The following is a 15,354-nucleotide window of genomic DNA, read 5'->3' on the forward strand; positions in this document are numbered from 1 at the left end:
AAATATAGTAGTCTGTATATGCTAATTCCAAAGTTTTATCTAATCAATGCAACAAATATTGAGTACCTCCTGTGGGCCAGGCATTGTTTAAGTTCTCAGGATGAATCAATAAAGAAAGTAGACAAAAAAGAAGAAGAAGAAGAAAGAAAGAAGGAGAAAGAAGGAACAAAAACACAAACTCTTTATTTTGGAGTTTCAAACTCAGATTTTAAAAGCAAGTTATCAAACACTGTTGAAGGATTTTGTGCTCCTCCGGACTTCAGATTGTCTGGTTTTGCAGAGGAAAGATGAGATTTTACAATAGGAAACTTCCTTGCCTACAAAGCAATGAGAATTTGCACTACAGATTAGACCAAAACTCCACCTTGCAAATAGAGGTACCAAAGTTACTGATGAAACACTGAGTGGGATGGGTTTACCCTCAAAGTGACAGGGAGTAATTTATGCTACATGGATCAGCGATATGTTAAATAGAAGTTGCAGTGAGTCATAATAAAACAGGTTGGTGCAAACATTATTGTGGTTTCAGACTGTGACTATTAAATCAACATATTGATAAGTAGGCTCAAACATCTTTATTAATCAAAACAGGAAGCATTGCAATCAACACATTTTTGCCAATGAGAAATACATTTATTTATTCCTGTATGTAAAAATCTGGGCTTGGGGAGTCCACAAACTCTTGGAAAGCATTTTCTGCCTCCTACTGGTTGTGGAAGTGTTTTCCCTGCAAAAGTCGTTGAAGGGATATGCTTGAAGAAGTGGTAGTCAGCTGGCAAGAGGTCAGGCTGAATATGGCAGATGAGGTAAAACTTAGACCAGTTCATTCAACTTTTGAAAAACTGTATGTGTGAGGTGCACTCGGTCATTATCCTGGAGAAGAACTGGGCCCCTTCTGTTGACCAATACCGGCTGTAGGCATTGCAGTTTTTGGTGCATCCCATTGATTTGCTGGGACTTCTCTAGTGGCTCAGACAGTAGAGAATCTGCCTGCAATGCAGAAGACCCAGGTTCAATCCCTGGGTTGGGAAGATACCCTGGAGAAGGGAATAGCAACCCACTCCAGTATTCTTGCCTCAAGAATCCCATGGACAGGGGAACCTGGCAGGCTACAGTCCTTGGGATTGCAGTCGGACAGAGCTGAGCGACTTTCATTTCATTTCACTTCACTTCATTGATTTGCTGAGCATACTTCTCAGATGTAATGATTTCACTGGGATTCAGAAAGCTGTAGTGGATCAGAGCAGAAGCAGAAGCAGACCAACAGTGACCATGACTTTTTTTTTTTTTTTTTTTTGGTGCAAGTTTGGCTTTGGGAAGTGCTTTGGAGCTTCTCTTTAGTCCAACCACTGAGCTGGTTGTTGCCAGTTGTCATATAAAATTCACTTTTTGTCGCAGGTCACAATTTGATGGAGAAATGGTTCATTGTTGTTGTACAGAGTAAGAAAAGATGACACTTTGAAGCAACAATTTTTTATTATTGGTCAGTTGATAAAGCATCCAAGTATTGAAGTTTTTCACCTTTCCAGTTTGCTTTAAACACTGCATGACAATAGAACAGTTGATTTTGATCTTCCTCAACTTCTTGTGTAATTATAAGAGGATCAGCTTTGATGATTGCTTTCAACTGATCTCTGTCAACTTCCGATGGCCAGCCGCTAAGCTGCTTCTCCGCTGGAGGAGTTACCGTTGGGCTCATAATCTGTGGCTTTTAATTATTTACTTATTTTTCCTACCTATTATGTTGCCCTCTGTGCTTCCAAGGCTTGCCACAGACTCAGCAGTGAGAGTGTTTTCTGGTGTTTGGAAACCTCTCTTTTTAAGACTCCCTTCCTGGGATGGATATTATCTGCTTGATTTCTTTTTTTATATATATATATATATATATATATATATAAGTTTTTTATTTTTTATTATTATTATTATTTTTACTTTACAATATTGTATTGGTTTTGCCATACATCAACATGCATCCGCCACGGGTGTACACGTGTTACCCATCCTGAACTCCCTCCCAATACCATCCCTCTGGATGATGAAACTGGAGCCTATTATACAGAGTGAAGTAAGCCAGAAAGAAAAACACCAATACAGTATACTAACACATATATATATGGAATTTAGAAGGATGGTAATGACAACCCTGTATGCAAGACAGCAAAAGAGACACAGATGTATAGAACAGTCTTTTGGACTCTGTGGGGGAGGGGGGATGATTTGGGAGAATAGCATTGAAACATGTATAATATCATATAAGAAATGAATTGCCAGTCCAGGTTTGATGCAGGATATAGGATGCTTGGGGCTGGTGCACTGGGATGACCCAGAGGGATGGTATGGGGAGGATTGGGAACATGTGTACACCCGTGGCGGATTCATGTTGATGTATGGCAAAACCAATACAATATTGTAAAGTAAAAAAAAATAAATTAAAATTAAAATTTTAAAAAAAAGAAATAGCAAAAAAAAAAATTCTATGCCTAGGAACTCATAATTGCACGATTCAAAAACATATTTATTGGAAAATTATTTCTCATAGAGACATTTAGGAACCAAATGAAGAGGAATGGACATGTCAATTTTAGTATAAATCTATACAGAGTATTGTGTAGCTTAAGAAAAGTTAAGGGATATTATAGATTGATAATAGAAATATTTTTCATATGTCAGATACCAAAAGCAAGTGTTACATATATAGAAAGAAGCAAATATACATTGGTTAATATATTTTGTTTCAAAGATTATTGGTGGTAGTGATTTAGTCGCTAAGTCTTATCTGACTCTGTGCAACCCCATGAACTATAACCCACCAGGTTCCTCTCTCCATGTGATTTCCCAAGCAAGAATACTAGAGTGGGTTGCCATTTCCTCCTCCAGGAGATCTTGAATCAGGGATTGGAATCAGGGATTGAAACCAGGTCTCCTGTGTTGCAGGCAGGTTCTTTCCTGACTGAGCCACCAATTAAGCCATCAATTAAGAAACAAACTTAGGGCTAAATTCTGAGCATGAGGACTAGAAAATACTGAGAGAAAAATAGGAAATTTATTTGACATTGCATCCCAGTTTACTTGGTTTTCCTTTATACTATTTATTAATATATTTTTTCAATTTCAATTTTTCTTATAAAGTTAAAGCATTAAATTAAACATTTTGTGAATAATGCAACTTAAATATAGTAAAGAAAGCAACTTATATAAAATTAAATATATAAAATTGTATATATAAAAATGTTCCAATTAAATGACACAAATCTATATAAAAAGTATCCTGTCTCTGAAAAAGAGTAAAAAAGATAAATACATGAATTGATTAAATTTCAGGGTGACTATATAATAGTTAAAATTCTATATAAAAAGTTTAAGTTAACTATATATAAACCTAAAAATCAGTAAAACTGATAATAATTTCTTAATCCATCTTAAATTACTGTTCTTGACATTTAGTCATATCCAGCTCTTCATGAACCCATGGACTGCAGTGCACCAAGCTTCCTTGTCCTTCACTGTCTCCTAGACTTTGCTCAAATTCATGGCCATTGAGTTGGTGATGCCATCCAGCCATCTCATGCTCTGTCACCCCCTTCTCCACCTGTGCTCAATCTTTCCCAGCATCAGGGATTTTTCCAATGAGTCAACTCTTCCCATCAGGTGGCCAAAGTATTGGAGCTTCAGCTTTAGCATCAGTTATTCCAATGAATAGTCAGGGTTGATTTCTCTTAGGATTGACTAGTATGACCTCCTCACATTTCAAAGGACTTTCAAGAGTCTTTGGCAGCACCACAGTTTAAAAGCATCAGTTCTTCTGTGTTCAGCCTTCTGTATGGTCCACATCTCATATCCATATATGACTATTGGAAAAACTATGCATTGACATATGGACTTCTGTTGGCAAAGTGATGTCTCTATTTTTTAAAATATATTACTAATTCCTAGATATATAGGCATTACCTCTTTCTAGGTACAGTAATAAACAAGAAATTATAGACCTTATATCCTAGTAAGTAGGTAAACTGTTAATAATAGCATAGCTGTATTAATTGCAAACATTCATATAATTATCACAAAGTCTCTGAAGAAAGGGAAATCAGAATCAAATTTTAAAATTACTTTTGTAATCTAAGTAAATGAACCCCGATGTCAAATGGCTCCCTTTATGGTAGATGATGCACTTATTTAATATCAGATATGGTGTTCCTTTGCCAGAGCTTCTTCATAGCATTAGTCAACTCAGAATTTCTTAGACTGTAGATTAATGGGTTCAGCATGGGGGTTATGACTGTATAGAACATGCTCACAGATTTGTCAATGGGGAAGGTCTTAGCAGGTCTTGCCTTAATGAAAATACAGGGAACAAAGCAGCAACCACAGCGATGTGGGAACCACAGGTCTGGAGGGCTTTCCGCCTTCCTTCCTGACTCAGGGTCTTCAGAGAATGCAGAATGACTCCATAGGAGACGAGTAAGAGCAGAAACACAATAGTGCAGATCAGCCCCCCATTGGATGCAACTAAGAGGTCAGTGACATAGGTGTGAGTACAGACGAGTTTCAATAAAGGGTACATGTCACACATATAGTGATCAATGACATTCGGGCCACATAATGGGAGCCCATAAATAGTGCTAAGTTGAATTATTGAGTGCAGAAAACCTCCAAACCAGGACATCAGCAGCAGCACAACACACACCCTCTGCCTCATGATCACCAAGTAATGCAAGGGCTTACAGATGGCCACATGGCGGTCATAGGCCATCACCAGCAGAAGGAAGACCCCTGATCCAGCAAAAAGGTGCTCTGCAAACAGTTGGGTCATGCAAGATTCAAAGGGTATGTTTTTTCCCCAAAAGAATAAGTCTGAAATCCATCTGGGGGTAATAGAAGAATAAGTGACATCCATAAATGATAAGCTAGCAAGAAAAAAGTACATCGGTGGGTTCAGGGTCTCACTGACAGTTACAGTAATGATAATGAGAAAGTTGCCCAGTACAGTCAAAATGTAAAAGACCAGGAACATAACAAAAAGGACTTTTTGCTATTGCTCCTTGGTTCCGTCTAGTTCTTACAAGAGCTGAGTTTGTGTATTAGAAGCAGTTTGCATATAAAACAAGGTGGGGGTGGGGAGAATTAAATGTTTAATTTTTTAATATATCCATTCAAGAGAAGATTGTGAATGGCATACATTTTGGGTCCAATATGTCAAGAACATTCTAATTACCAGCTTGAAAAAGCCTTGGAACTCTACCCTCAGTGATGTGACACATAATAAGGAATCAGGCAATTTCAGCCATTGCGTGAATATTCACACAGTGCTAAGAATCACAGCATAGGTGCATATCAAACTAGAATCAGAGAAGACTTCCCAACGGAGTCAATGCTTCAGCTGAGTTTTGTTTTGTTTTGTTTTGTTTTGTTTTTAATGAGAGGATAAAAAAAGATGGGAAGAGAATTCCATGAAAAGGAGCATCGTTTATAAAGTCACAAATGTGTAACACCTCTTAAGGTAATTTGCATAATCAATGTGAGTAGACAAAACTATGAATAGAAGATCCCTGTCTTGAATTATCTCAGACCTCATTGATACGTCTTAGGTCTTCAGGTGGATATTTCCCTTTTCCTGACCAATAAATGCTGCAGCAGTCTAATTTTGTGTCTCCAGCCCTTCTGTCTCCCTTAATTTTCAAATTTGCATGTGCAACATCTCTAGTTTTTGACATCCAGTTGACTGGCAATTTAGTATTTATAAAACTAGCTTTTAAATTTTCCATGAAAAACAGAAGCAGTTCCTATACAAAATTTAAAGAGGCATTCCCTATTTATCTCATTAAATACTATCATTTTCCATGCTGTTGTCCTGACAAAAAAATTGCCGTCCTCTGCACTTGATACTCTCATAAAACTTTATTAAATCCTGTTGTCTCCACTTTCAAAATATATCACTAATTTTTCATTCCCTTCTTAATTTTTTCCTGGTCTTCTGCAGTACCCTCCTACCAAGTTTTTTTGTGTTTATTCTCAAAAAATTGGTTCTCCTAAAGCAGCTCAAATTGTCTTTTTAAGTTTTATTCTGATGATATCACTCTATTGCTCAAAACTGCTACAGTATATTCCAATTATGCACCCATAGTCTAATGTATCACATTTAATATTTACAATAATAAGAAATGCAATTGCCATTTTATAATTGAAGAATCTAATACTCAGAACATATCATTTATTTTCCCAAAATCACACATTTCTAAGTGATATATCTAGAACTGAATGTACATTTGTTTGACTTCAAAGTAATTTAGTTTCTAACATAAAGAAAGTCATACAATTGTGAGCCTGGTTCTCATTATTTTCTGTTAGTCTTACCTTGTGGAGGTTTGTTCAGAATCTAAGGATGATTTGAAGTTATTCATAAACACTTGAAATTGTTTTTCATCCAGTTTGATGACAGAGGCCAAATGCTGCCTTATTACTTGAGTTTATTTCATTTGGCAGTCTGTCCTTTTCCTCCACTGAGTCTTCTGATTATTCAGAAGTTCATTTTTATATAAAATATAGATTATTTGAAAGGAGTTCCATGGCACACAGAAAAAAATAGTTTATCACATCAGGAAATGTATCAAAATGACCAGCAAATCCTCCATATTCATAGAAAACATAGATATCAACTAGCCATTTCCTAGGGAAGTTTTTCACAACTTATTTCCTACTAACATCAAAACGAAAAATAGCGTTTGAATGTTTAGCTCTTCTCACACTCACGTTAACATGGACAGACTAGTTGACTTCAGATTTCGAAAGACTGTTGCGATTTTTTTGTCATGCTTTAAGTGTAAGAAATGACCTCCTGAAAAATGTATGACAATCACTAAGTGGATAGCATCTTCTCCCTGTTAAGGGTGAGATTATGGAATATTTCATCCCTTCCAGCTGAATTTATCATGGAGTCTTGGAATTGGAATGTGTCCAAGACTGATTCTTGCTTTAATTAATACACTGGAATTTTCCACAAAGTTGTTAAAGAACATCTAGAGGTAAAGATATTATTAGACCAAATTTCATATTAAATATCATAATGGCGCAACATGGAAAAATAGCTTTAGAATCATTATGAGACAATTGCCAATCAAGAATAAAATCACCCGAATCATTTTGTCCCAGTGAACTTCTTTGTTATATATTTCCTGCACCTGGCAGAGGAAGATTTTCCATTCTTCTATTTACTACTCAATATTCTCAGCTTGGGAATAAGTAGTTCATGATCCGAGCCACAGTAAACTCCCAGTCTTGCTTTTTCTGACTGTATAGAGAAAAAAAAATTCTTAAATTTTAAATTTAAACTAAATTTTAATTTTAAAAATTCTTAAGCAGAAGAAGGTAGGGAAACCACAGGATCACTCAGTTATGACCTAAATCAAATCTCTTATGATTATACAGTGGACGTGACAAATAGATTCAAAGGATTAGATCTGATAGAGTGCCTGAAGAATTATGGACAGAGGTTCATGACACTATACAGGAAGCAGTGATCAAGACCATCCCCAAGAAAAAGAAATGCAAAAAAAAAAAAAGGCAAAATGGTTGTCTAAGGAGGCCTTACAAATAACTGAGTAAAGAAGAGCAGCTAAAAGCAAAGGAGAAAAGGAAAGATATACCTATTTGAATGCAGAGTTCCAAAGGATAGCAAGGAGCGATAAGAAAGCCTTCTTCATTGATCAATGCAAAGAAGTAGAGAAAAGCAATAGAATGGGAAAGACTAGAGATCTCTTCAAGAAAATTAGAGATACCAAGGGAGTATTTCATGCAAAGATGGGCACAATAAAGGACAGAAATGGTATGGACCTAACAGAGTCAGAAGATATTAAGAAGAGGTGGCAAGAATACACAGAAGAACTATACAAAAATGATCTTCATGACCCAGATAATCATGATGATTTTGTGATCACTCACCTAGAGCCAGACATCCTGGAATGTGAAGTCAAGTGGGCCTTAGAAAGCATCACTACGAACAAAGCTAGTGGAGGTGATGGGATTCCAGCTAAGCTATTTCAAATCCAAAAATCTGATTCTGTTAAAGTGCTGCACTCATATGCCAGCTATTTGGACAACTCAGCAGTGGCCACAGGACTGGAAAAGGTCAGCTTTCATTCCAATCCCAAAGAAAGGCAATGCCAAAGAATATTCAAACTACCACCCGATCCACTCATCTCACATGCTAGCAAAGTCATGCTCAAAATTCTCCAGGCCAGGCTTCAACAGTATGTGAACAGAGAACTTCCAGATGTTCAAACTGGATTTAGGAAAGGCAGAGGAACAAGAGATCAAATTGCCAACATGCGTTGAATCACTGAAAAAGCAAGAGAGTTCCAGAAAAACATCTACTTCTGCTTTATTGACCATGCCAAAGCCTTTGACTGTGTGGATCACAACAAACTGCGGGAAATTCTTAACAGATGGGATGCCAGACCATCTTACGGGTCTCCTTAGAAATCTGTATGCAGCTCAAGGAGTAACAGCTGGAACCGGACATGGAACAACGAACTGGGTCAAACTGCAAAAGGAGTGAGTCAAGGCTGTATATTGTCACTCTGTTTATTTACCTTAAATGCAGAGTACACCATGCGAAATGCTGGGTTGGATGAAGCACAAGCTGGAATCAAGATTGCCGGGAGAAATATCAATAACCTCCGATATGTAGATGACACCACCCTTATGGCAGAAAGCAAAGAATTAAAGAGCCTCTTGATGATAGTGAAAGAGAAAAGGGAAAAAGCTGGCTATAGCTCTACATTCAGAAAACAAAGGTCATGGCATTCGGTCACATTACTTCATGGCAAATATATTGGGAAACAATGGAAACAATGACAGACTTTATTTTCCTGGGCTCCAAAATCACTGCAGATGGTGACTGCAGCCATGAAATCAAAAGACACTTGCTTCTTGGAAGAAAAACTATGACCAACCTAGACAGCATATTAAAAAGCAGAGACATTACTTTGCAAAGGTCCATCTAGTCAAAGCTATGGTTTTTCCAATAGTCATGTATGGATGTGAGAGTTGGACTATAAAGAAAGCTGAGTGCAGAAGAACTGATGCCTTTGAACTATGGTGTTGGAGAAGACTCTTGAGAGTTCCTTGAACTGCACAGAGATCCAGTCCATCCTAAAGGAAATAAATCCTGAATATTAACTGGAAGGACTGAGGCTGAAGCTCCAATACTTTGGCCACCTGATGTGAAGAACTGACTCATTTGAAATGATCCTGATGCTGGTAAATATTCAAGGTGGGAGGAGAAGGGGACAGAGGATGAGATGGTTGAATGGTATCACCAACTTGACGGACATGAATTTGAGTGAGCTTTGGGATATGTTGATGGACAATGAAGGCTGGATTGCTACAGTCCATGAGGTGGCAATGAGTTGGACATGACTGAATGACTGAACTGAACTGAACTTATTCTCAGCTTAAAATTTTGTTAGAGATATAAAATTATATCAGAAAATGCAACTAAATGTGTTAGCATTTTAGAGATAACAGCTAATTATTTATCCAATTATTAATTTTTAAAAGGTTAGGACACCTGTGTTATGCCAGCAATTGTATGTTGAGTGAGAGCCCAGCAATTTCTAAAATCGGTTGGAAAATCATGCAAAATTTTTCTCCTGCATGGATGTTATTTATTTATGATTCAGATAATAAAGAAAGAAACAGTTTAATAAAGTAGTTTTATTCTTTTCACTACTTATAAGTTAAGAAATAGGGTAGCGTGACAGAAAATAAGAGGGAAAATTCTACTATGGATAATATAACCAGAGATTATTTTTCTTAAAAGGATATGTTTAAGATGATATTGAAAGGATAGAAAACAAATACCATCAGAAGCACTGTTACAGAAATGATACCAAGGAACAAAGCAGAACAGATTCAGAGATGCAGAGAACAAACTTATGGTTGTCAGTGGAGAACAATGTGGGAGAGATAGTTGGGAAGACTGAGATCTACATGTTCAAACCACTTCATTTAAAGTGGATAACCAACAGGGTCCCACTGTACAGCACGGGAAGCTCTGTTCAGTGTTATGTGGCAGTCCGAATGAGAAAGGAGTTTGGGGAGAATGGATACGTGGTTTCGTGACTGGGTCCCTTTGCTGTCCACCTGAAGCTATCACAACACTGTTCATGGCTGTGCCTTCATTTTCAGTCACTTCAGTCACATCCAGTTTCTTAAGAACCATGGACTATAGCCCACCAGGCTCCTCTGTCCACGGCATTATCCAAGCAAGTATACTAGAGTGGGTTGCCATGTCATCAAGGAATCTTCCTAACCCAAGAATTGAACCCTTGTCTTCTGAGTCTCCTGCATTGCAGATGGATTCTTTACCACTGAGCCACTGGTGACACTCATTAATTGGCTATACACCAATATAAAATAAAAAAGGTTTTAAATAAAGAAGCACTATTACAGAAAGTAAAACTCAATTTAAAAAGTGAGATAATTAATAAAATTATCTTACTCTCAGAGTTGACAGGAGCTATACTTAGAAAACTCTAAAATTTTCACAAGAATTTTTATGGCAATACTATGGTAAAAGGGGCTTGTGAGAGTGCCCTCTTCGTGCATATTTTAATGGGGAAGTTTTCAATCTTTCAAAGTTGAGGATGATGTTAGCTGTGATCTGTAAATATATGAACTTTGTTATGTCAAGGTACACTCCTTCTATTTCCAATTTGTTGAGATTTTATGTGAAATGATGTTGAATATCTATACTATCATGAACAACCCAGGAGAAATAAAGAAAATAATTCCACCTACAAGCACATCATAAAGAATAAAATAGTTAAGGAAAAACATAACCAAAGAGACAAAAATCTTGTAAACTGAAAACTGCAATATGTTACTCAGAGAACACACACCCATATATGGAAAGAATTTTATGAATTGGGTTATTTAATAGCATTAAGATATTAATATGACTGTAACTGACCTACAGATTCAGTGCAATCCTTATCAAAACCCCAAAAAATGTTTTTAGCAGAAATAGAAAAATTCATGCCAAGACTCATAAGAAATCTCAAGGATTTTGCAAGTCAGTCTTGAAAAGGAAAGAGAAAGTGGTCAGTCTAATATCCCTGATTCTACAACGTTACACAAACAACGGTAGTCACAGCACCAGTTTTGGAATAAAGACAGACAACAAACCAATGGAATTCAGAGAGTCCAGAAATAAACCTTTTACATGTGCTTAGATAATTTTCAACAAGGGTGCCAACAGCATTTAATGGGGAAAGGATATTACACTGAGTGAAAAAAGGCAATCAAAAAAAAATGATTCCACTTTACATGAGGCACTTAAAGTGGCCAAGTTCCCAGAAAGTAGAATGGTGATTGCCTGGGGCTCACTGCGTGGAAATGGGAAATCTTATTTAATAGCTGTGGAATTTCAGTTTGGGAAGCTGGAAATGTTCTGCCGATGATAGACAGTGATATCGTTTGCATAACAGGGTGAATTGATGCCACTTTAATATGGTTAAAATAAAAAATTTTGTTATGTATATTTGACCACAATTTTTAAAATAAGTTTAAGAACTAAGGTAATAGGAGCTTTCCCGGTGGCTCGGTGGTAAAGAATCTGCCCGCAATGCAGGAGACTCAGGAGACACGGGTTCAATTTCTGGGTTGGGAAGATCCCCTGGAGGAGGGCAGGGCAACCCACTCCAGTATTCTTGCCTGGAGAACCCCATGGACAGAAGAGTCTGGTGGGCAACTGTCCACAAAGAGTCAGACTAGACTGAAGAGACTTGGCATGAACACACACCACTTTTGAGGAGCCTGGAGCAAAAAGCAGAGAGTCTGGAGAAAAGTAGGGTCCTGTGCATGCCCCCTGCACACAATACCACCTAAGGAGTTTGTCTTCCTACCCCCTGCTGCAGCGGGGACCACAACAAAGTCTTGCCTGAATTTCTTGTCTGGTCTGTAATCAATTTCTATTGATTAAGGAGGTCAAGAACCCTGGGTAGTAACAAGGACACCAGCCCAGAAACTCTGGGACCTTTAAACACTCAGACAACACAAGCTCTGGGGCCCCTGGGCCCACAGCCAGGGACGCTGGGACTTGGCTCCACCACCAGTGGGCTAGCCCTAGCCCCAGGTCCTGGTCTCACCCACCAGTGGGCAAGCATCAGCCCAGGACCCACTGAGCCAAAGCCCCACCCACCAGACCGTGGCCCTGATGCCAGCCCAGTCAATCCCAGCCCACTCACCAGCAGGCCAGCACCACCCGGGACACCCTGGCCTGACCATTCTACCAACCAGCAAAATGACACCAGCTCCAGGGCACCTTGCTCTGTGACTAGCCAGAAAGATATCCATTATGTGTACAATAGCCAAAAGTGTCATTTCTTTATTAGACAATTATTTCATAAAAATCAGCATGGAAAGGATCAACAATTAAATGAATAGATAAAAGAGAGTAACAGACAATTCTAGGGGAAAAAAATACAAATTATATCAAACAAGTGAAAAGATGTCCAAACCCAATTATATCAAAAGGACTTGTGGTAAATTATAAAACCAAATTTCAAATAAATTTAATCTGATTATCATATGCCATCAGTATTTATCAGGACTGATTTTGAGAATGTGGACAAAAATATTCTCACGGACTGTGGACAGGAGTGTAGCTGTTTGTACAACTTCAAAGATGGAAATAGCTATGACCATCAATATTTTAAATAAATGTATTACCTGAGCACTGATTCAGACACAACACATATATCAACAACTTCACTTCCAGGAGCTCATACTGGCACACATTCAAAAATATATTTTTATTTCAAAATTACTTTTCATAGAAAAAGTTTAGGAACAACATGAAAAAGAATGGAAACAATTTCAGTGTGTCTCTATAAAGGAGTATGATGTAGTATGGGAAAAATTAAGGATTGGATCTAAATGAACTACTAGGAAATACTTCGCAGATGTTACTAAAAGTGCAAAGTTTACCTACACAGAAAAAAAAATACATGTATTTAAATACAATTGCTTTTACATAGATTATTACCAGATGGATCTTAAGAAATAGAGTGCCCCTGCAGAAGTGGACTAGAAAATATATTGAGAGATAAATAGGAAATGTATTCTACACTTTCTCCCATTTTGTATGATTTGCACTTTTACTATTTATTATTACCTATTTCACTTCAATTGTTTAAAAAAAATTAGGGTTACATGAAAGTTTTATGTATAATGCAACTGAAATTTTATAAAGAACACAGAGTATATAGCATTAAATACTTTAAATAGCATAATAAAAAGAATAACTTAAAAGACCAGAATCTAACTAAAAATAAATACTGTCTCGAAAAAATTAAAAAAGAAAAAATGCATCAATGGGTTAAAAATTGGTGTAACTATATAAAATTTCCTCACTAATCTGTTACATGATATTGGCTCCTTCAATATAAGCCTTACATCTTTCCAGGTACAGTGATAACAAAATATTACAGACCTTACATTCTACCATGGAGAGGAACTATTCATGTTATTAACAGCACAGTTGTATGGTTATAGTATAACTTTTTGTATTATAATTATAAATTCTTTGAAGAAAAAGAAATCAGCATCAGATTTGAGAAAGCTACTGAATTCCGAGGAAGTGGTCTCTGATGTCAAATGACCCCCTTCATGGTGGATGATGCACTTTTTTACCATAAAATGCCGTGTTCCTTCTCCAAAGCTTATTCATGGCATTTGTCATCTCTGAGTTTCTCAGAGTGTAGATTAATGGATTCAGCATGGGGGTTATGACTGTATAAAACACACTTAATGATTTGTCAATAGGGAAGGTCTTAGCAGGTCTCACATACATGAAAATGCAGGGAACAAAGAAGCAGACAACCACAGTGATGTGGGAACCACAGGTCTGGAGGGCTTTCCGCCTCCCTTCCTGACTCAGGTTCTTCAGAGAGTGCAGGATGACTCCATAGGAGACGAGCAAGAGCAGAAACACTATAGTGCAGATCAGTCCTCCATTTGCCGCTACTAAGAGGCCAATGACATAGGTGTCAGTACAGACGAGTTTCAGTAGAGGGTACATGTCACAGAAAAAATGATCAATGATATTGGGGCCACAGAATGGGAGCCCAAAAATAATGCTAAGTTGAACAATTGAGTGCAGAAAACCTCCAACCCAGGACACCACCAGCAGCACAACACACACTCTCTGCCTCATGATCACCAAGTAATGCAAGGGCTTGCAGATGGCCACATAGCGGTCACAGGCCATCACTAGCAGAAGGAAGACCTCTGATCCACCAAAGAAATGCCCTGTAAACAGCTGGGTCATACAGGATCGGAAGGATATGGTATTTTTCCCCACGAACAAGCTTGAAATCAATTTGGGAGAAATAGATGAGGAATAAATGGCATCCATAAATGATAAGCTAGCAAGAAAAAAGTACATTGGTGAGTTCAGGGTCTTACTAAATGTTACAGTCACTACAATAAGCATGTTGCCTAACATGGTCAAAATGTAGAAGAACAAGAACATAACAAAAAGGACTTTCTGCTCCTTTGGATTCTGTGTGAGGCCCAGGAGGACAAAGTGAGTCACATTGCTTCTTGGTTCCATCTATTCCTTATAGGTGCTGACTTCAGATATGAGGAACAGTTTACCTAGAAATCAAATCAAAAAATTAAAAACATCTTTACATGGCTTATAAGCTTAATGTACTTTATTCACTCAATGTGTTAAACCTGCCATTAGGATCATAAAGTCAAACAAGAATGTTTCCCTATTCTCAGTGATTAGATGTATAATGAGGGGTCAGACCATACCAACAAATTTTATAAGTGTCACTACAAATATATTCATGGATAAGGGTTCACATTTCCAGAATATCTATAATCAACTCTGGATCTGGGAAGGTTTCTCAAAGAAAACAATACTTCCGCTGAGTTTTATAGGAAAAGTAAGATAATAGTGCATAAATAGGGAATTCCACGAAAAGATGAACCAGGTATAAAATCACAAAAGTGAAAAATTTAAGTAAAGACTCACTTAAGGTAACTTACACATTCAAAGTGGGAAATTTAGTAATAAACGTGTATGCAACTATCTAATTGACATATCCAAACAGATATCAATTTAATATTTATTAAAATACATTTTAATCATATTTATTAAATTTATTAAATACATTTTCAATATTCCACAATTAACCTATTCCTTCCTAAATGTTCTCCATCTCATTATGTGGTAGAGAATAGTTTAATAAAAGGAAGTATTAACATTGTAAGAATATTTATCATTTTTATGCCAAACTATATGTTAGATATTATCTCCATGCTTGGACTTCTCAGATGGCTCAG

The 15,354-nt window shown here is 37.2% G+C and overlaps 2 protein-coding genes and 1 pseudogene across 2 annotated transcripts in view; all 3 read right to left on the reverse strand.

The window, feature by feature from the left end:
• The window catches only part of LOC113905293 (olfactory receptor 4A47-like), a 32,098-nt gene extending 17,466 nt beyond the window's left edge, over positions 1–14,632 (reverse strand). The window contains exon 1 of the mRNA XM_027562335.1: positions 14,546–14,632. The gene's annotated coding sequence lies outside the window, so the exon portion shown is untranslated. The remainder of the gene's footprint in view (positions 1–14,545) is intronic.
• On the reverse strand, positions 4,139–5,070 carry LOC113905296 (annotated as a pseudogene).
• On the reverse strand, positions 13,326–14,614 carry LOC113906062 (olfactory receptor 4A47-like). The gene has a single exon (XM_027564070.1). It carries the CDS (start codon positions 14,612–14,614, stop codon positions 13,667–13,669), a length of 948 nt encoding a protein of 315 aa, XP_027419871.1. The 3' UTR covers positions 13,326–13,666.
• Positions 14,633–15,354: the final 722 nt, after the last annotated feature.

Source organism: Bos indicus x Bos taurus, chromosome 15, assembly GCF_003369695.1.
Source record: "Bos indicus x Bos taurus breed Angus x Brahman F1 hybrid chromosome 15, Bos_hybrid_MaternalHap_v2.0, whole genome shotgun sequence".
NCBI classification, from domain to species: Eukaryota; Metazoa; Chordata; class Mammalia; order Artiodactyla; family Bovidae; genus Bos; species Bos indicus x Bos taurus.

What these genes read in the sequence shown, in the direction of transcription:
- LOC113906062 (XM_027564070.1), bottom strand. Translation starts at nt 14,614, where the DNA reads ATGGAACCAAGAAGCAATGTGACTCACTTTGTCCTCCTGGGCCTCACA.